Source organism: Exophiala aquamarina, assembly GCF_000709125.1.
Source record: "Exophiala aquamarina CBS 119918 chromosome Unknown aczIA-supercont1.1, whole genome shotgun sequence".
NCBI classification, from domain to species: domain Eukaryota; kingdom Fungi; phylum Ascomycota; class Eurotiomycetes; order Chaetothyriales; family Herpotrichiellaceae; genus Exophiala; species Exophiala aquamarina.
Window position 1 is genome coordinate 454,311 of NW_013550587.1, and position 20,677 is coordinate 474,987.

At 51.5% G+C, this 20,677-nt stretch overlaps 4 protein-coding genes across 4 annotated transcripts; 2 read left to right on the plus strand and 2 right to left on the minus strand.

Moving 5' to 3' along the window:
• Window positions 1-180: 180 nt before the first annotated feature.
• A1O9_00173 (uncharacterized protein) lies at window positions 181-897 on the minus strand (the record flags this gene model as incomplete). The annotated part of the gene is made up of 2 exons (XM_013409337.1): window positions 181-629; window positions 681-897. 2 exons carry the CDS (start codon window positions 895-897, stop codon window positions 181-183), a joined length of 666 nt encoding a protein of 221 aa, XP_013264791.1.
• A 2,005-nt stretch (window positions 898-2,902) lies between these two features.
• Window positions 2,903-4,649, plus strand: A1O9_00174 (uncharacterized protein; the record flags this gene model as incomplete). Its single annotated transcript, XM_013409338.1, has 5 exons — window positions 2,903-3,147; window positions 3,225-3,628; window positions 3,689-4,137; window positions 4,239-4,293; window positions 4,474-4,649. 5 exons carry the CDS (start codon window positions 2,903-2,905, stop codon window positions 4,647-4,649), a joined length of 1,329 nt encoding a protein of 442 aa, XP_013264792.1.
• A 679-nt stretch (window positions 4,650-5,328) lies between these two features.
• Window positions 5,329-7,101, minus strand: A1O9_00175 (uncharacterized protein; the record flags this gene model as incomplete). The annotated part of the gene is made up of 2 exons (XM_013409339.1): window positions 5,329-6,833; window positions 6,903-7,101. 2 exons carry the CDS (start codon window positions 7,099-7,101, stop codon window positions 5,329-5,331), a joined length of 1,704 nt encoding a protein of 567 aa, XP_013264793.1.
• Window positions 7,102-16,405: 9,304 nt separating this feature from the next.
• Window positions 16,406-18,018, plus strand: A1O9_00176 (uncharacterized protein; the record flags this gene model as incomplete). Its single annotated transcript, XM_013409340.1, has 4 exons — window positions 16,406-16,437; window positions 16,498-17,395; window positions 17,448-17,762; window positions 17,815-18,018. The coding sequence occupies 4 exons, from the start codon at window positions 16,406-16,408 to the stop codon at window positions 18,016-18,018; spliced, it is 1,449 nt and encodes a 482-aa protein (XP_013264794.1).
• Window positions 18,019-20,677: the final 2,659 nt, after the last annotated feature.

Genomic DNA, 20,677 nt, shown 5'->3' on the forward strand with positions numbered 1-20,677 from the left:
CAGAAACTCCTCCAAAACGGTTTGTTTTAAGAATCTTCCCGCGAGGGTTTGATGTGATTTGATTTTCTTTAAAAGGCAGAAGTTCTTGGGTAGTTGAACACGCCACACGAGAGGGCATTTCCGGTTCAAAAAAGAAACGAGAAACAGGGGAATGGAGACTAAAGCATGGGCATGACACATCTAAGGCCAGCCAGTGCAGTCGTCGATCCATCGTTCAGCGTCGCAAGGTCGGAACGGGATTGCTCTCTTTGTGACTTTGTCGGCGGTGGTATCTCTCTTGACAGGTGCGTATTGCATTCCCTCGTCTCTCTTGACGGGTGCTGCCTCTTGGACGGTTTCATCTCTCTTCCTGGGCCAACCGGTGCACTCGTCGATCCATCGATCAGCGGAGCAAGGGATGAACTCGATCTGTCGCCTCTCAGGTCGGCTCTCGGCACGTCTCTTGAGCTCGGGTGTCACGGCTGGGGTGGCGCCACTGGTGATGATGTCGTTCCAGTTATCGGCTGTAGTCTGGTCACGAGTGCCCAGTGCCTCAATTTGGGCTTGAGCATCTCTGCAGAGCGCCACAGCGGCGTCGTTAGCTTCGCAAGAAGTAGCGAGTTGTCCACAGATTTGAGCGGTGATAGTGTCTATGTTGGGATTAGTACAAATTGTGGAGGCTCGCTCTGCATTCTACTCACTTGGATTCATGGCCGACTTCGAGTCCTGCGCAACGACAGGATCGACAGCGCGGAAGGCGAATTCGTCAGCGGGTCGTCCTCCGAGTCCTCCTTGAAACTTCATGGTTGGGACGCAGAAACCAAAGTCTGGTTGGACCTTGATCGACTGTGGTTTGGCCTTTGCCGAAACTGAGGCCACAGCCATCAGCATGGCGAGGGTAGATGTCTTGACAAGCATGGTGATCGACAGGAAATTCGGAAACGCTCGGTTGGGAAAGGTCCAAAGATTCAAAAGTTTGTTGGAAAGGAGAGTCTGGCTCGTGAAAAGAACGTGTACTGGCCGGCCAGCGGTAGCAAAGGAATGAATGAAGATGAAAAGAAGAATGGGTATGGATGGTCAGAGGGAGGAAGAACTCGATCTATCAAGGACAGGATCAAGTCTTGGAAGATTTCTTTAATACACACCTCCCTCATTGCAGATTATGCGGATGGTTGGCACGCCAAATGCTTGTTTCGAAGCTGATGCACGCGGTGTCTTGAATTGGGTTTCACGGGCAAGGCCAGGGGTCGCTTCCAAAGCTTAGCCTTCCTCGCCTCAACCCACCGAAACGTGCGGCCTGAAATAAACTTGCCTGTGGCTCCCTTGGACGCGAATTATCAATGTGACAATCGTCGTCATCGTGCTGGGATGAGATGCGGATATTTCACGCATTAGTCGTCAACATTAGCGGGTGTTTGCTGGCGGCAATCTAGAACGGGGATTCAACGGCCCTTCGCAGTTGGCCATCCGAATCCCAACGAATTCCATGAGCCCAAAGACAAACTGTGCAAAGGCATTGAGAACGCTGCCGTAATAGCAATCATGTCTCAAGAATCTGGCTTTGCGTGAATGCCAGCGTTGGCTGGACGCCTGGGGACCATGTCAAATTCCCTCAGGACCGTGTGGAATTGTAAGAGGGCGGCAGCTGTGACAGTGCTTGTCGAATTGGCGGTAGGAGATTGAGACTAAGTACCCCGACCTCCTCGGACCCTTGGCAGTGAAGGATGAACCGAGTCTAGTCTGGGACGCTCGGATTTGCTGAAGGGGTTGATGCTGAAGCTGGGAGTGTCACAAAGCGGAAAATAGGAGGTCTGGGATGGAGCCTGAGGCGTTGTCCGCTCCCCCCTGGGTCACGTGCCCGTCACGTGGCACAACATCCTACGTCATTTCCAAATTCCCACCAGCCCCTGGTTCAACGGCTATCTGAAATCCGATCACACCGGCGCGCAAGGCTGAGTTTCATAGTGTGTACAACGGAATCCGGGATCATACAAGGTAAACTTAGATCTCAAAGCAGCCTGGCCATTCTTCTCTTTCAACGCTCTGTGATATGATTTCATTCTGCCAACTGGGAGACGGATGCAACCAAGAAGCATTTGAGAGTTGCCGTGTCACTGAGCAGGCTAGAACACAGTATGCAACCACCAACAGGTTGCATTGCCATATTCCAAGGTCAGAGTCACACAGCGAAAGCTACATTAACGGCAGAAGGAGCCAACTAGTCAGAGCCTCAGAATCATCAGGTTGCCTTTTGGCCTGCCTTGATACCAAAGTGTCGACTACTGGTTTACTGGGCGCAAGGCCGTGTGAACTTTTGGTGCATTCGAAATTAGGCATGGACTCTAGCATGGTCGTTGTCGTTCTTGTTGCCTTCAAGAGCCTTGTATGCTTCGAGTGATTTAAAGAATAATAGGCAAGCCTCAGCTATATCCTGGCCTATTTCAATGATTCTGGAATCTTGGGTGAGAGAGCATTCGTTCCAAGCGGTCACAGATGTCTCCTTCGCTCTTACGCACAAAGCATCGAGGGGAAATTACCAATCTGGTGCGTACGTCGTCGCCTACTCTCCTTTTTTGGGAATTCTCCTTCGACTTGAGCAAGATCGAGATATGTTCCCCACCACTCCACCATAGGAGGTGTTGCACCATTGCTTACTTACTGTAGAAGCTACAAACCCCGCTTTCCGACCCTGTCTACTCTCATAGGACTCTGCTCAGTGATCAGGCCAAGAAAGACAACATCGCCGTTTGCACTCACCGGCCACACTGAGCCGGGCCTTTTTGCGGGGATATCGACATCCGAGTATTAACCGGTCCGTTCTATAGACGTCAGGATGATTAGCACCTCCCACTCAACATCTACACTTTCTTGTTTCTTGCAGATGCTCCAATTTCAAACTCTTGCATATTCAATGTTGTGAGCCATGACAGAGAATCGACGACAGCAGGGCGTATGGGACCCTGGAACCCATCCAGAAGATGCCCCTCAGCCAGTCCTGGAAAATGAGCCGTATCGCCAACCACCGCCGAAGATGGCTCGGCCTTATCTGAAACTTGCTTGTGCTGGCTTTTCCTTCTTTTATGCTGGAACGAACGACGGTACTATTGGACCGCTGCTTCCGTATATACTGCGCAGGTACAACATCAGCACAGGCCTGGTTACAGTCACGTATGCCGTTTCCTCATCGACCCGACCTTGTCCGGTTGGGGTTGGTATATCCCTGTTCGTCTCACTAACCGCAACAGCTACGGGGCCACATTTATTGGCTGGGTGCTATCTGCACTCACGAACACCCATCTTACGACGACACTTCGTTTGAGACTTGGTGCGACGCTGTCTCTCGGCGCAATATTACAGTTGGTGGCGCAGCTCTTGCGGTTCTGGAATCCCCCGTTTCCCTTATTTGCCATTACATTCCTGTTGACAGCCTTGGGCCAAGCGTATCAGGATAGCTATTCCAACACTTTTGTGGCCAGCCTCCCCGTCGCCCACCGATGGCTTGGCTTCATCCACGCAATGTATATGCTAGGCTGTCTTACTGGGCCCTTGATCGCCACGCCCGTGGCTTCTCATACTAAGTGGTACCTTACATATGCAGTTGAGGCAGGCCTCGGAGCCATAAACCTTGTCTTTGTGCTAATCGCCTTTGGTGGCGACATGCGGAAGGAACGCAAAGACCAGTCGACAGGGCGAAGGGAGGAGAGCACAGAACTCGAAGAAGCCGTGGTTTCGCCCCAGACGGAGGACAACGTCAATGCCGCCACCAACTACACCACCCGAGCTCGAAACAAACAAGCATTTCAAGAAATCAAGCAAGCCCTGCGCCTGCGCACTGTCTGGCTCCTGAGCATGTTCTACTTCTTTTACCTTGGCGCCGTCATCACCGTGTCCGGGTGGGTGGTAGAATACCTAGTGCAAGAGCGCTCCGGCTCGCTGTCGTCCATGGGCTACGTGCCCGCCGCACTCAGCGGGGGCGGATTCCTGGGCCGCCTGTTGCTCGCGGAGCCAACACACCGTTTCGGCGAGCGCAGGATGATCCTCCTTTACATCGTCATCTGCCTCGCGCTGCAGCTCATGTTCTGGCTTATTCCGAACCTCATCTCTGGGGTGGTCGTCTATGTCGCCCTTGGCTTCTTCTCAGGCCCTTTCTTTGCTACGGTTGGTCCCCATTTCTTTCGCTTGCCCTTCTCTCATCATCGTTCCCCCTACCCGGCGAGCCTGAAAGGTCATTTGCTCACGCCTAGTTCGACAACTATTAGGGCATATCAGTTGCCTCAAAGCTATGTCCGAAATCCATCCAGCATACTGCACTCGGTAAGACATCCACTTATCCTGCCCGTCTGTCTCCCACCGTGCCCTCAAACATCTCAACAAACCACCCTTCTGGACTCCTCTCTCCATCTCTCTTCCTCCCAGAACCACGCACCCACCCATTCTCAAACAATATTCCGTTCCCATTCCCATCCCAACCTCCGATGATAATTCCAAACCCAGGCTTCATCTTCGTCCTCGCGCAAGCAGGGGGCTCACTCTTCCCGACCATGACGGGCGTGATCGCCGCCAAAGCGGGCGTCAAGGTCCTGCAGCCGATACTCGTAGGCCTGTTCGTCGCGACTGGGGTCAGCTGGTGTCTCGTGCCTCGGACCGCGGGGAAGGTCAGGGAGGTTTAGCCAGACAAACGCCGGCGCAAGGTCAGTATTTGCGGAAGTAGTTAGCGGGAGGATGTGGGGTGTGACGAAGAGAATAGGATGGAATGGGAGAGGTTGCTTGGATTCCATGCCTTGACTGGAGAGCTCGGGGAGAGAGTGAATTTAGATGCAGAGATAGTGGATGAGGAGAAGTAGAAGACGTTGTAATGCTAGGACTTAAATAGAGCTTCTCTGTTCGGCGTTGGCCAAACACGCTCTCAGGAGTAGTAGAAATATCTGATAGTCTCTTCCTTATGCAGCATTTCAAGCGATATACCTATGGGTCAATTGCTTGGTGTGAACCACCTCTTAAAGGATGCACGTCCAGGAGTCTATTCGTGTGGGAATTATAAGAGGAGCGAAACAAGCTAGCAACGTCATATTCTACTCCCACTGAGCTGGAAAGGGGGACTTGGTTCTGAAATACAGCCGTCATTTTCCAAGCAAAGACTCCATTCCGATGCCGAGCAATTGTCTTCCCTTCCTATGATGGATGCCCCCTTTTCCGCGCGCAGGACGTCATCACTCTTTCCAGCAGTAGACTCGGATGTATCCTAGTCAATTGAACCGCCCAGAGGGTGGACGCTTCTTGATCCTGTAAGCCCCATCTACAGCCACGCTGTTCCTCCAGCCCCATTCTATGTTCGATCTGCACATTGGGTCATCTCACCTCGTGATCATGTACATCGTCCTGTCTGGTCTTTTCCATTCCCTGTCGAATCGTGTCCGGTGCTACAGCCGAATATGGGTCGTTTATGTCCGCAACATCGGGAGTGGTGATGCCCGCATCACCACTCGTGGTAAGTTTCTCTCTCTCTATGATCTCCGTTTCCGCTTCGGAGACTGTGTCGTCTTCACCGCGACCCTTTCCAGAATATGTACCGTCAAACATCCCACCAAATGGGCTCCTTTTTCTTGCAACTTTTGGGCTTGGTTCTTGAACCTCGATGATGATGGGTCCAGTCTCCTTTTCGGCGTACTTTTCAATAAATGCGTCTTTCAGCACCTCATAGAGGAAACTGTACTGCAATTCATTCATGACCATCATCATTCGTTGGTCGCGTAAAGAATTAACAGTCTCACAAATAATATCCTCCTCCTCCGGAGGATCAGGTGTACTAGGTTTTGAGGGGCCACTGCGACCCCATGTTTTCTGTGGTGTTGTTGCCTTCGCCTTGGATGAGGGTTCAGCAATTGTATGACGTGGCGAAGGCTCAAGCAGCCTTCCAGCCTCAAGTTCTTGGAGAAGGTAGTCCAGGGCGATCCAAGTGCCTGTCCGACCCACACCAGCAGAGCAATGAATAATCCTCGGCGAACCTTTGGCAACGCCTCTCGAAACATTGATAAGCTCGATCAGAGCCAAGCGATCATCGGCTTCTGGTTTGCCAAAATCTGGCCATCCATTGTAGAGATAGTGGTAGATCTCTTTGGTTTCGTTCCCAACAGTCAACCTCAGCCTTCGAACCTCAGACTTGAGTCGCTGATCGTAGGTAGACGACAAGAGGGTGACAACCCCGGAGCCTCTCGCTTCTTCGCTCGACTTTTCACCATCTGAAGAATCCTCATTAGTCTCCGAGTCTGTTCGTGGACTATCAGTATCGGCGCTCAATAGAAGGGAGTCCAGGAAAGGGTCACCATCGTCCTGATCTCCATCATGTTCTTCCTCAACACTGTCCTCGTATGCTGGCAACACTATCTTTGGGTTTTCCAAGTCAGCAGGATAATATGGGGCACACTTCTCCTTGTGTCCTTCGTACAGCCGGGTCAGCATTATGATTACTCCAACATCACCCGGCGTTTCTTGCATTACCATGTGCCAAAAGTGGGAATACTGTCCTTCTTTCGGCCCTTGGGTTGCGATATATTTTGTCTGAATGCGCTGTGAGTCTGGCTTCGATACCGAGGCAGTGGATGCAGTGCGAGAGTTAGGCTCTGATCCACGACTAGTGAGCGTAATGGGAGATGCGTTGACATAATCCGAACCTCCGATGGGCTTCTTCAGGCGGACTCTAAGAGCATCCCATGGTTGCACGTTAGCATACCGGTTGCGGGCTATGACCTTCAGTGATCTATCAACCCGATAAGGAGATGATTGAGGATTCTGGATAGCATGGGTAAGGCGGTATCGTTGGGTCCACTCTAGATCACTAAAAGTAGCCGAAATTTCTGTAAACAACAATTAGCTATGTGCATCTCAACTCACGTAAGGTCCTGCGGCCTAGAATAGATACCTACCAGAGGGAGTCTTGTTCAAGTAGAAAGGAATTTTCACCGACACAGTCTTGGCCAAGTCATCATGATCAGTAGAGGCACCAGAACCACCACTTGAAGCCACTTGTCCAGATAATGAAACGTTGGTTCCACTCTCCTGGGATCGCTGTCTTTTGATGGACTGGGTTGGTGGTGTGCTGCTAATGTGTAGCGACCGCGGCATCATTTGACTTATCTCAGCAATGGTTGCAGCATCGGAATGAGAGGTGCCAGGGCGGCTCTCAACTGAGGAGAAAGGTGGAAGTGATGAGGAGGTGGTTGGCCGGATGGTCAGGTTGGGGACGGTTTTAGCTCGTCGACTCGATGAATGGATATGTAGCCTGTGGAATAATGAAGGTCGCTTGTTAGGACCGGTTGAACTGGAAGAATCCTCCTCCGATGGATCTGGAGGAGCGGCGCCGTGTTTGTCAGTGAAAAACTTTGAGACGGTCGTTGTGCCTATGGAACAGCGTTTCGAAGAGGCTACAGAGAATTGATTCGCCTGGTGATATTTGCAATGGTGGTATGGCGGTATGACGATGAGATAGAGATTGAGAGAGAATGGAAGTTTTCCCGAATCCGAGGTGGCCTATTTGTACAATGCTGTGTGTGCTAGACTTCCGATGGCGCTTGCCGAGTAATTGAAGAGTGTCACAGGAAGGGTACTGTCGTTGTTGCCCGTTTAAACATAAGAAGAGTCAGGTCTTTGATTGTCAGAGCACCACCCGTGAAGAGAGATATCACTGTCGCTGCTGACTGCTCGGCCCCCAACCTCAAGCGGGATTTATTCGTGGGATTCGGTGATGCGTATAGGGCCCCTTCTGTCTTGATAGAAACGACTTGGATGGAATGAGCAGTTGAGCGTCAAAGTTCGGGAGGAGGATAATGGGTAGCCTCGTCGCTCAGGATATGACTTATTGATAAGCTACAGTATCTGTTCCAATCACTGGGAAAGTCATGGAAGTTGGTGAGGCTGACTGGAGGACGAGTCCCAACCGCTGACCTCATTTTGCAGGAGCCGTATTGTCATGAGGCCGTCAGAGTATCGAAAAACGAGTCAGACAGCACTAGTGTAGAGAGTTTGCCCGTGTCATTTTCCGCCATGAGTTTTGCAAATACAGGTATTGACATCGCCCTGCCAATTCATGGTCACTTGGCCTTCTCTCCTTTGCCGCTCCGAATTTGTCTTCGAAGCCACACGTGATATTGAAATCATCATCCATTTCCACTCCAAGCAATTCATCGAGCATCTCATCAACTGCCAGCTTCCGCCCAACGGTCTACGCCCAACTACCTTGTACATATATATATATATATATAACAGACGTATATATCTAACCATTACCCTTCGCATGCTAAGACGGTAATACCTACACTGCCCACGATGTCCTGGTTCTGGCTGCTTGAGGTATGCGCCTCCTCCCCTCCGTCTAACTAATGCTCCTAACCAATATATTGCACCCCGACTGACACAGCAAAACTCCGCAGAAACGAATGGTAGAAACGGTAAACCATGGCCCGTCCTTCGCGCCCCATTCCCCTTCGCCCTGTTGCTGTATGCTGGAGCCGCCTCACTCACGACCGGAGTTTGACTGACGACTTGGATCCAAATAGTTGTTGAGAAGTCCTGCCTTCCACCGAGGCGTACAACGCGTGCATAAGACCGTTCATCAAATGCAACACGGCAAACCGCCCGAGTATTATGGTGGGACACATAATCGTACGTCCTACCCTCCCAATTCTTTACGCTTCCCAAATCTAGCACAAGATTGCCGAAAAGCGAAACAGGACCTCGCACATGAACTAGGGAGACCAGGACAAGATCGAAATAGAAGAGCTAGCTCGTTGACTTGAATATCGCGTAGCCGAGAAAGAAGCAGGGAGAGGGGTCAAGAACTTCCTGGCCCTTTTCTGGGAAGAGCTGAAAACCGGCCATAAGCCCTCTCCTCCATCGCCGAAACGGTAATCGATTGTGGTGGGTGACCACGAAACGTGTTCAAATTAGCGGCAACGGCAATGGCAACGGTAACGATTTGTGATATATTTTTCGCTTTGGCATGGCGTTGGAGGGGAAAATGTGAAACATAATACACACAGATATATGTGCGATGTGCATGGGCACTACAAAACATTATTGGACCACCGAGCACAATCTTCGACGGGTCGATTGAGGCCTAGAGACCAACTTGAGGAGTTCAAAAATATCATATCTTCATGAGACCAAAATTTCTTGGCAATCAAAGGGCCAATTTGGTCCCAATATTGGCTCATGGCGACGGGTTTCCTGAAGCAAACAGGCTCAGAGTGACAATGGAACACGCTCCTACTAAACCATCCTCAGGTACAGAGATGCGTTGGACACGCCAGCCTCTTTGAACGGATAAGATTGGGTTGGCTCCTTGCGTTGAAAAACTTTCTATAAGAGCACGACCCTCATTCCATCCGAAGAGTATACCAAACACGACGCCTCACCATCAGATTTTCTGTGCTGCTTTCTATCTCCCTAGGTTTCGGAAAATTTCATGGTAGACTCTCCTGTCACGGAGAAGGGCGGGACATTACGATCGCTTGCATACTCTGCGTTGTGCTTTTTGTTCCTTTCTTTTTGTTAAAAAAAAACTCTTACTATTACCCGAAACTAGGAGTACAGTAGATGTCGGACCGGATATCGCGGAGCATGAGCACCCCCTTTCGGAGATCGGACAGTGCAAGGATAGCTCACTTCATGTTGTGCTTTCATCAAAGGACAGCCATCAAATCAGACTCTTGTCATTCGTCCTCCTGGTTTGGTGACTCTGCAGTCTATAAACGAGTTTCGAGTTTTGGAGGCTTACCTGAGACTCGACCAGTCGTCCTGAGCTGGGCTTGAGATGACCCCGATGATACTTTTGACAACTTTCTCACATGCAGGATTTACCTGCATCACCGTCCAAGACCAGTCTACACGCATTTGGGGCAGATCTGTGAGACCTTCACAAGCGAGATCGCAATATTGGCCATATCCGGGCATTGTTCACCAAAATATCACTCTCGTGATACATGGAGGGAGAGTGGTTGATCTCGCCCCTAAGAGGAGGTCTGCGAGCCTGGGATCCTGCTGTAGTAGCTCGGCAATTAATTTGGTTGGATCTGTAGGAAGCCGCTGTCATATTGGGTTCCCGGGGACGCTGGAGATACTCTAACCGGATCAATCGGTTGATTTCTCAACGGCCGAAGTGAGAAGATGCTGATTGAGACGTTTCCATCTGGCCTACAGCAGCCAGCTGTTTTGAGACAGGGGAAGGAGACGATCTTCGAGGAAGACTCGCCAGAAGTGGTGACGACTTGCCTGCGGCTGTCAGTAAAATAAGGCAGAAACCATCCCCATTCTTGCCCAACCACCTAGAAACTGAGCACATCCATGGCTTGTCCTGTTTACCTGTGCAAGTGACATTTGTTCTTAGACTAGGAAGGTGCGCCTAGCCTGTAATTCAAGATAGGGTTAGTCGTAGAAAGCTACGGCCAAGTCTTCACCACATCCGATCACCGCTGACAGGGAGTGCCTCCTCTCTGAATAGAATGCAATCTTCTACGAATTGATCAGCGGTGTCAGACTTGTAGAGTTGCATCAAAGGAGTGACAATCTTCCGTAGTGCATGTTAAGAAATTTCATGTTTTACGAAAAGTTGTGATTGTTTGTCAACCTCTGGTTGGAGAACCACTGCAAGAAGGACGTTGCGTGACGCTGCAGCTGTAGATAGGCCGGTGGTTGAAGGGGAGAGATGTACATACAAGTCGGCTCTTTGTTGTACCAATAGCGGCCAGATAGGAGCGAGCATTCCTGGGGTAACAACGGTATTTTGGATTTTGACATATGCAGCTTGAACTGCAACATCTCGATATAGGTCCAGGGTCCGTGTGCGTGGCGTAATGCGTGTGTTACAGGAGTCTTCCGATTGCTTGCCATGGTCACTACTCGTAACCAAGGACAGTCGCAGTGCGTGGCTGTTGAACCATTGTCTTCTCAGGCACCGGAATTCTTTGCAATTTTAGGGGCCTTTGGTGGCAGAGACAAACTGTGGTATGGTGCCCTCTGGGAAGGCGAAACGGTTTCAGCCCCATCGCTTCCGAGGCTCGCTGGAGAACTCTGTAGGTTTAAATGCCCCGAGTGGCTGACGCAGACGAGAAGCCAGCACTCTTTTGGCCAGAATCAACACCAAAAAAGGCCATAGTCACGGCCTCCGTCTTGACTAGACGAGAAATAGGCGAGTCACTCGAACTCTGTGCGAATGGAGATGTGCATCGGCGCTTCGAGGAGAAACCAGCCCATGGTCCGAAACACTCTGGCAGAGAATAATGTCTGTCACACACACAGCCTCAAACGATGCTGGTGGGCACGAGACGACTCAGACACAGACACCGAAATGGGGGACTGTGAGCAGCGTAAGGCATCCCTTTTTTCCGGTGAAAGCAGATGTGGAGCATTTCCCCCCAAGCTAGCCAGATGGTCGCTTTTGTGATAGTCGTTCACCTTCGAGACCACTTGTGCGAGTTGCTATGTCACCGATGCAACGGACATTCAGAGGACACATACGAGGTACGCGGTATAGGAGAAGTCTTTACCGCCCAATCCGAGTGGCAGTGGGCGATGGTTGGGATGCATCGCTTCTGCACGAGCGTTGAAAGTGGCTGCATAGCGGATGCAGTAGGAGGATGGGGGGACGTGCACCTGTGATCAAATCAGCCTTTTGAGTGTCTCAGGTGATCCAGTGGCATCGGAAAGGAAATGATCAGGTGCTAGTGAGGATAATGAAGGACAAGGCCTTTCACAAAAAGTGGTTCGATTGTCTTGTCGAGTGGTTGTTTGGTGCACAGTTTTGTGCGACGTCGGTTGCATGATAGTTTACAGCCATTGTACGGAGCAGTACGGAGTACGGAGCATGCGTACGAGGTGTGAGGCACACTCCTAGGAATGATCCCAGATTCGCTAGCTTGTGTCGAGCGTAGCGGCACTAAGAATGCAGGAGATCTTTTTGATCGGCGATGCAGTTGGATCTGAGGAGGGTGAGACCCAGATGAAGATGGAGATGGAGATGGAGCTGCAGTATTCGGAGAGATGGGCCACAGACTCAGGCATATCCGGAACCTGCAGGGCCTCATGCCCCCTTTGGCTGTCGGGTCTCGTTAAGACGACCACCCGAGGGGAGCCTAGGCTGGGCACGGATAGCTCCCCGGGAACCATAGGTCCGCAGCGCGGGCGTTGAAGCACCAGGAAGATGCCGCCCCAAGGGTGGCAGTCGACTCGTCACCACTTGCCACACTTCGTGGCCCTATACCGCTTGGGGTTATGCCAAGGCTGAGATCACGATCTGACTCACTCCGCCACGTGTTAGTGGCGATTCCATTAGAACGCAACAAGAACAAACGAAGCGATGTCCACTTCTGAGATGATGCACCCGTACGAGGTACAGAGTACTCCATACATATGCACGCCGTCCGGAGCACAGAGTACACCATTGGCAGAATCCAACATCGTCATTCTTGTGATGTGTATCCATTTTCCCATTATTGTTGGTGCTTGGTCTATTGCAGACATTCTTCCGTGGATCTGGTGGATTCTTATGCCTTGCTGCCGGGTCAAGGGGCGGAAGGGTAATTCACGTAACCGTTTATCCGGTAGGGGCGTGGCGCTACTGAAACGCCAGAACTCTCAGTGGGTTCTTAACTTCTTACACGGCCATTTCTTGACAAGTGAAGCCCTTCAAAGTTTTGATCTCGGGCGGGCATCGCGTTTTACATTGGCAGGCCGGCTAACAGACGCCCAGGAGCATGAAGTTAAGAAGCGAGATTGGGAATTGACCTTGATTGATTGACTTGAGTGGTGTTTCTGGAAGGCGTCTGGCAGCCTGGGACGTGCATTGCGCACCTTTTACCGATTAAGCTTCTTTACATTCCTAAATCGGGTAGGTGCGGCGATGGAGCAGGTGTCATTCACCAGCCTGGGCCAAGGAGAGCGGAGTGCGAGAAGGCCGGTACCCCGAACATGCCAACGTGTGGGAGGCTTCTCACCACATACTCAAGCATGGCTGCCACCATGAGAACGAGATTGTGCAAGTTTTGACGGTACTCACGGGAAGCGACCTTGGTGAAGGGAAATGGGAGGAGGGTCCTTGACAGCTGTCAACTGCGCCCCTCCGCAATATGGGAAACGTGCTGTAGAACGTATCCAAGGCTACCAGAAGGAACAACGGCGTGGTCGCTCTTGCATGCGATGCCAATGGCCGGGTGGCGTTGTACTGACCTCATATTGAGTTCCGACCCATTCCTCCTGTCAACCTGGGGCGCGTGGTGAGAGCGAGATACGTGACGAGCCTCGCGGATGCTTAGTGAGCACAAGCTCAACTGGTTTTCGTATCGCAGGCTCGCGAGTGAAGCGATCCTTCGTGTTCATCGGACGCCAGCCGTGATCAATTCATCTCTACACCTGGGCATGTAAGAGTTACTGGACCTCGTATGCCCAAGACTTTAGTGGCAGTGTTGGTCTCGGTCAATAGCAGATAACCGAGAATTGTCGTCGATCCACGGCTCCTGACCGACAAAGTTTGAGTCAATAGAGTGAAACTAAGAATATGGGGCAGGTATGGGAGGAGTGAGGTGGTAGTCTTAGATGGTGGCTTGTCAGATTGATGGAGTCCTGTGAGATTGTCCGATCATGACCAGTCGATCACGTCGTCAAAAGGTTTACGGGCTCCAGGGTGTTGAGATCTGGTAGTTCTGATACGTCAGCATTAGATCTGACTTTGGCCGAGATTCGATGCGACGTACGGAGTACCGAGTACGGAGTATGTAGGGTCAAGAAAGCAGATAGAATTAAACTCCACGTGTCGCCCAAGCTGACTGACCACAGTGTGAGTTAGTCTAGTACTCTTACTCGGGAGGGCAGGTATGGCGCAGGAGCTTGATCAGACCACGGTGCCGGAACCAGCGACTCAGCGGAGCTTTCGGAGACGCTGCATCGCTTTCATCGCTTTCATCGCCGGCATGTCCGAATTGTTCCTTGATTCCAACTTTGTACGAGGATATGTTGTGCGATAACATGCGCTGATGAGACAACGAATGATAAAACAATGCTGTGGTCAAGGAGCAAGGATAAACTGGGGGATGGCCTTTGGAGTATCGATGGGTTACAGATGTTGTTTCGAAGTGGGCAGCTGTGTGCAGTGATTGGAGAATGATAGCAATAATAACTGGGTATGCATGGAGTTCGAGGTACCTGCTCATATGGATGAATGGACCGAGTACTCGTACATGATGGTGCCGCACAATGGTTTCTAGATGCGGGAGGATAGTAATTATCAAGGACGGAGTACTCCGGGCAGGGAACGAGTAGTGACGAACTGGTTAGGGCTTAACGGGGTTGGACATTAGGTGGATGGTTTTATCGGTGCGGATGAGGCGCCTCGCTTAACAAGGATGTGCCCAGAGGACGAGGCATGGTGGATGATGGATGATGATATGATGATGATGCTGATGCTGATGATGATGGAAATGCACTCCCAGGGGCCAAAGTACTACAAAACCGGTACTAGTACTCTGTAGTATGGATACCTACTGGATAACCTACGAGGACTGGGTACCTATTAGGCACCTATTAGGTACCTACCTAGGTAGGTGATGCTGCGCAACAAGAGACCCACCAGGCTAGTACGGAGTACCTGTTACGGGGCTTTTGGTTTCTGGTTTCTACATGAGATTCAGTCATGTTTCTCCTTCAGTCACTAAGATGGTGGTCTCCAGTCTAGACTCTCCCCAGGCTCAGAGGCTCAGAGGCTCAGAGGCTGGTCCTGGTAGCAATGGATGTGATCCGGAGTACCTAAGTGCGCAGTCAGAGGAGCACAACCGCCACGAGCTCGTGTCGTGTTATACCAGCACCTGAATTTCCCACTGAGACAGATGATGACAATAATCAATAGCCTTGGAAGTCGATGCCAATCAAGGTGATGGATACTGTTTAGAGTAAGCGGTACGTAAGGTGGGAGGTTGTGTCCTGGACTCCTGGTGCGGCGATACTTGTACTCCGTAATAATTACTCAAGTGACTCCTTAGGCACTGCTAACTCCCTCCGGCTCCTACAGAACGGAGTACCGATAGATAAAGTTACCCTGACAATCATTGTCACAACGGATCACTGTTTCTCCAATTTCTATGTGTTTCCGGTGGATGGTTTTCGAACCAGCCCCGGTCTTACTGTACCAGGAGGGATGAATCGACTGGGCCGAACGGGCCCTCTCGACGCAGAACACAGAGCAGTCCCGGGCATGATCTTCGCGCAGGGGATGGCCCCTGTTCGATTGTCACTTGCCCGGACAAGGTATCGCCCCCTGTCCCCTGTCCATATGGGCCTGTCGACTGCCCTACCCACCGTGGCAGAACCAGAGCTAGACACCCATACTGTAGCTTGGAAGTGAAAATCTGCACCGCCGACGCGACGCCCAAACGTTTACCTGCTAGGAACCCACCTGCCAGTCTCAGCCGTGGCCAGTAGCCCACTGATGTCCCTTACCCGCTACGGACTGCCCCCCATCATACTGACTCGGTGTGTCTAAGTTACGAGAGGATTTGCTTCATAGCTGCCTATCGTGCCTGCTAATGTCTATGACCCATGCCCATAACCTCCCACCATCAAGTCCCCATTGCGGAAGCGCCCCAGGGCCCAGGAGCCGATGGTCTTTGGGCCCCACCGCCCACCGCCCACCGCATCACTCGTAAGAGTCCTCCGTAAGTTATGGCCTCTGATGCCCCTGCAAGCGGATTAACCTCGTCGACTAGCGCTCGATCTTTCGATCTGTTCTCCGCCCGCAACTGCATCTCGCTCTAAGACTTGCTCATTTTCATCTTTCCCTTCCACCATCCCGTCACCATTCATTATCCATTCTTCTCGACCCGAACTTCACAACACTCTACACTCAATCAATCCGACATTTCGTCTCCGCCACCTCGACATCTCTCGTCACTACGATTACCACCATTTCCACTACTGCTGGACAAATAGTCTGCCATAATCGACGAAATCTCTATTCTGAATACACTCGCTGTTCTACTCGCTGCCGACCTGTCTCCCGCACGCAAAGGAACTCTGCACTGGACTCAATTGCACGACCGTTTAAGCCACTGACCGATTATTTATCCTTCTCAACTCGGAAACCTCCCTCCCTCCATACGCATAGGCCCGAGATCGCCGGTTGTCTGCCAGGTTCCAGAGGGTGGTTAGTAAGGAGCAGAGGGCGTTCATCGGCTCGAATTTTGCATACCCGGCTGCACCATTGGCAGAAAAGGCACCAGCCTCAAGACTCTGCGTTACGCCACGGCAGACGATCTTGAAATCGGCACGGAAACATACATTAAAAAAGAAGAGGTCCTCACCTCTCGTCCGCCCACATGATCTACTGGCTCGTCTCCCCATTAAACTTATACTGAAGGCCACCACCGCGGTGTCTTGATACTTCGCAATGGCAGCCATGGATATTGGCACGAGGCCCAGGTAGGTTTGCGCTCTTCACATACTTGCCTAGACCAATATGTTAACAGTGTTACCAAACAGAGATACGCTTCCATCAATCAGCCATCTTGACCTGGATCACCTCAAGGGCGACAAGAGCGACCATTCAAGATATTACTTGATGAACGGTCTGAGTATTTCAACAGCTCCATTATCCAGTCCCACCACCACACATTCTGGTCCTCCACCCCCTTACTCGTGTGCTCCTTCAACAGCTGGCTCCGCCTCCGGTATTTCTGGCTACATTTCTCCCCCAGAATCTACCACCAGACGTTCCACCCGGGATGAGAAGGAGTCTCCTGGCCTACGCAAGTCTCTCCCGTCTATTCACGAGGCTCTGGGAGACAAGTCAATCTCCTTTACCGCACCTCTGTCCGCTTCCTCTCAAGCCCCCCAGGCCAGTTTATCAGCCGCAGCGGGACAGCCGTTTCCAGATGCTCCCCGGGGCCCACTGAACCCATTCTCCCAACCATCAGGGCCACCGCCTGTGTTGAAAGATGTTTTCGCACCGTCTTATAAGAACTGCTCTAATCAGCCGGAAATCCAGTCCTCCAGACCATCATTTTCGCCAACATCCAATCCTGACCCACGACAGCCTGTTTCACAACATTTTGGTTATCCCGGGTCTCCAAGATCTCACCCAGCCGCAACGTTCCGCTCCTCTTCGTTGGCCAATACATCCTTCAACAACAATAATGAAAATCAACCGCCAAGATCCCCTCCAACCTTTGAGCAGCCACGATCCGCATATCCATTTCCACCGTATAGCAACGGTCCACCTCCGAGTTTTCCTCCTGCATCAGAACCATTCCAATTCTCTGCTGGTCCAAAGCCCGAGGAGCACCGAGGACCGTATTCTCGACCAGCCAATGAAGTTCCATATGGCGACACTGTCAAGCGGCACCTAGATGTCTTTGACGCTGAGATGGGCCTGAACGAGGTGCGTTTCTTCTGTTCTTCTCCTCGGTTGGAATTATGCTAAACGTGCCCAGATCAGTGAAGCGTCTGCTCGAACGTTAGATTTCTCCCGCATCTGGGGTCAAAGATATCAGCAGAGTAATCGCAACGGTTACTTCCAAGACTCTCTTCCTGGACTACACGAGGTCGATGATATGCTGCGTCAATCACATCGCATCTTTGAGAACCTGACGCATTTACGAGAAGTGGTAATAGCACAGCAGACCGCCCTGACCGAACAACGTGCACGGCTCGCACGAGGCAATCATATGGAGGACGATTACCAGAATCTTTCGGATGAGTACAAGGGCACTGGCTTCGCAGGCGGCGATGCAAAGAAACGTCGTGGAGTATGTGCTCCCTCTGTGGTGATGATTTCTTGCTAACAGTCAGTGCGTTCAGAAGGCCGCCCCTCCGGGTCGGTGCCACAGTTGCAACCGGGCTGAAACGCCGGAATGGCGAAGAGGCCCTGACGGTGCCCGTACCCTGTGCAATGCATGTGGTCTCCACTATGCAAAGCTAACACGAAAGATGGGTGTCAACAAAGCGGCCTCCCTGACCGGCTCTAATCTTCGACCCAAAAGTCTCGATTCGACACGACCTTAGACAGGCGCCCCCAAGGACTGGAAGAGAATGATCGAGGCCGGAGTTGACGAAGACAACGAATCTACTTGTTGGAATGTACGCCGTCTCTTTCAAGGGACGAATGATGACGATTAAATGGGTTAGGTCATTGGAACTTTCTGGATATATTTCGGCCTACGACTGAGGAGTTGGCGAGAGGGCTGTCTGATTTGAATCTTGCATTCCTGCGAGAAGCACGAAGCGATGTATTTGGTGGTGGGATTGTACAGAGGGCATCTTGCAAACGAGAGCGACCAAAAGGCTTTTAGGCAACGGCCATTCTTGCACATTTGCGATATCTATTTGGAGTCATCTACGGGAGCATGGGCGCAAAAATCCGTTGCCCACGACTTGCGGGATTATTCGATACCCCCAACGGCAGCCTTATTAGAGGCATTTGGAGCATTTTGGTTCCACCAGAGATTTATGTCTTGAAGATATTGTTATTTCTAGTGTTGAAAACGGAATTAGTGGCGGCATACGACGGGGAAAGAGCAGGAGCTAGGAGAAATGCACAACATATAAAATGGGCAGGTGAGGTGCTTGTATATTGAAAGCTTTTGGGCTGAGGATGATGAGGGTGGTCTTCATGTTCTGGCCTTCCACAACGGCTCGGTGTCGTGCCAACGCCGTTGTGTCAAAGGGGAGTCTATCACTTGACTAAGGTCAAGTCAACAGAGATCATTCTACTTTTTGCACCAACGCCCCAAGTGAAGCAAACCGCAAAACGCAGCCGTTCCCATATCTCGTTGCGCGCGGGCACCACACTCCGCTCAGGCTTACCAACGATAGAGGTTCCCCCCCCCCGGGGGCCCGTGTTCACGGGCGAGATGGAATTGATTTCCCGGAAGCGCTCTGGTGTGTCTTCTGATTAACCAGGGCATCCCACTAAGCGAGAGCTTCTAAATTATTGACGCGGTAGAGCAAAACGCAAACCAACGTCTTGTCCGTCCACTCGCCAGGTGTCTGCATTTTTGCAGCGACGAGAGAGGCGGAATGCAGGCAGTGAGCGTCTGCCAGATTGTGGATCGAGATTTGCGAGAGTGAATAGCTGGTCCCCACCTGGCTTGCACTGGGGGACGATCCTTAAGAAAGGGTCGTGCATCAAAACCGACCCTGTCTCATGAGCGGAGGCGGCAGATTTGCGAGTCTTTCATGACTACTATAGAATGGCGACAGTTTCGCGGTGGAGACTCGGGTTTGAAGCGACTCAGCAAGTTAAATCGAGACATGCCGACATCCAATAGGCGCGTAATCTATCACATGTGTAAAGTACGGCCATCTGATCAGGCCACTTCGACTGCATACAGGCATCTCCAAACAGGCCCTCGCCTCCAAGACCGGCACGGGACCTGACTCAGTCATGGCGGCACGCCAACAAGTGCCTCTTGCACGACTCGAATTTCTTGTTTGACTCGAGTCTTAGCCATACTGAATCTACTCGTACTCATTTAAAACTGGGGCTGTTCCTTTTGGGTCGGTGGATGAGTCTGTGGCCCGTCTGGGGCCAGGGCCCATTGGATGCCCCTGGTAGCTATCGGCTTGCGAGGGACAAGACCGCAAATGGATCATTCGGGAGAGGTCGAGATCGACATCTACCCTTGATCTTGGGCACCCGTTTGACGATCACCACTTTCCCCCGACCGGGCTCGGGCTCGGGCTCGAAATGGCTTACCGTGAAAGTCTGTCCAGGAGTGGGTCAAGCGGCAAGCCACCAAGAACCTGGTGAGGATACCGGCCTCTATGATGACCTACTCGTACGATATACAAAGTGACAGCGAAAAGGAATTTCCAAGGGAAACCAGGCTAGACTGCCTTACACGGGCAGAGACGGAAAGCGAGCAATCTGCGAGAACTGACCAGAATCGCAATCGCAATCACAATCACAATCACCCTCGGAATCAAAACTAGGACCAGAACCAGGCAGGCTGCGTTTAACGGGAGGCTATTTCCTGATGAAATCTTGTCAATCCAAGAAACATGTTGGTGCTCTAAAATCCCCGGTTCAGCAGCAGCCTGGATATGAGACAGCATCAGATGTGAAGCAGGTGATTAGCATTCATGACTCATGACCCATGACCCATGACATGGGACCGGTTCATACCGAGCGCGGTTGAGGCCCCCCGGGTCGGTTCCTTCGCAATAAAATGCGTGCAGTATTGTGGTATTATGCAGTCTCCTGCTGCCTCAACAGGTCTTAACGTTCGGTTGAGGAGGACTCCGTAACACCGAGTCTCTGCGACAGGGGAGTGAGGACAGTGCTTGGGAGACTTGACCTCAACGATTTGCTCCGCAAAGGACACTTCGTAGTCAAGAGTGTCAGCCGTCATACATGGACTCGAGATCTCTAAGGGAAGTCTGGGGAACGTAGAGTAAGCGCAGAGCGTTCCAAGGATCAACCACTAGTACTTGGGCAAGGAGCGTAGGACTGAAGCGTTCAATTTACGATAGAAGAAGAATTTAGACTGGAAGGAGAACTCTGCTATGTTGTAAGAAACTTACCCGTACGACTAGATATTTGCCCTTTCTACCAACGGGGAGTATTGGTTGGGCCGAACCGCCCTGATCTTGTCTACGAGTATCTTGATAGACATGAGACTTTTCCACTATCCACTCTTATAGCGCCGACTACGTCACCATC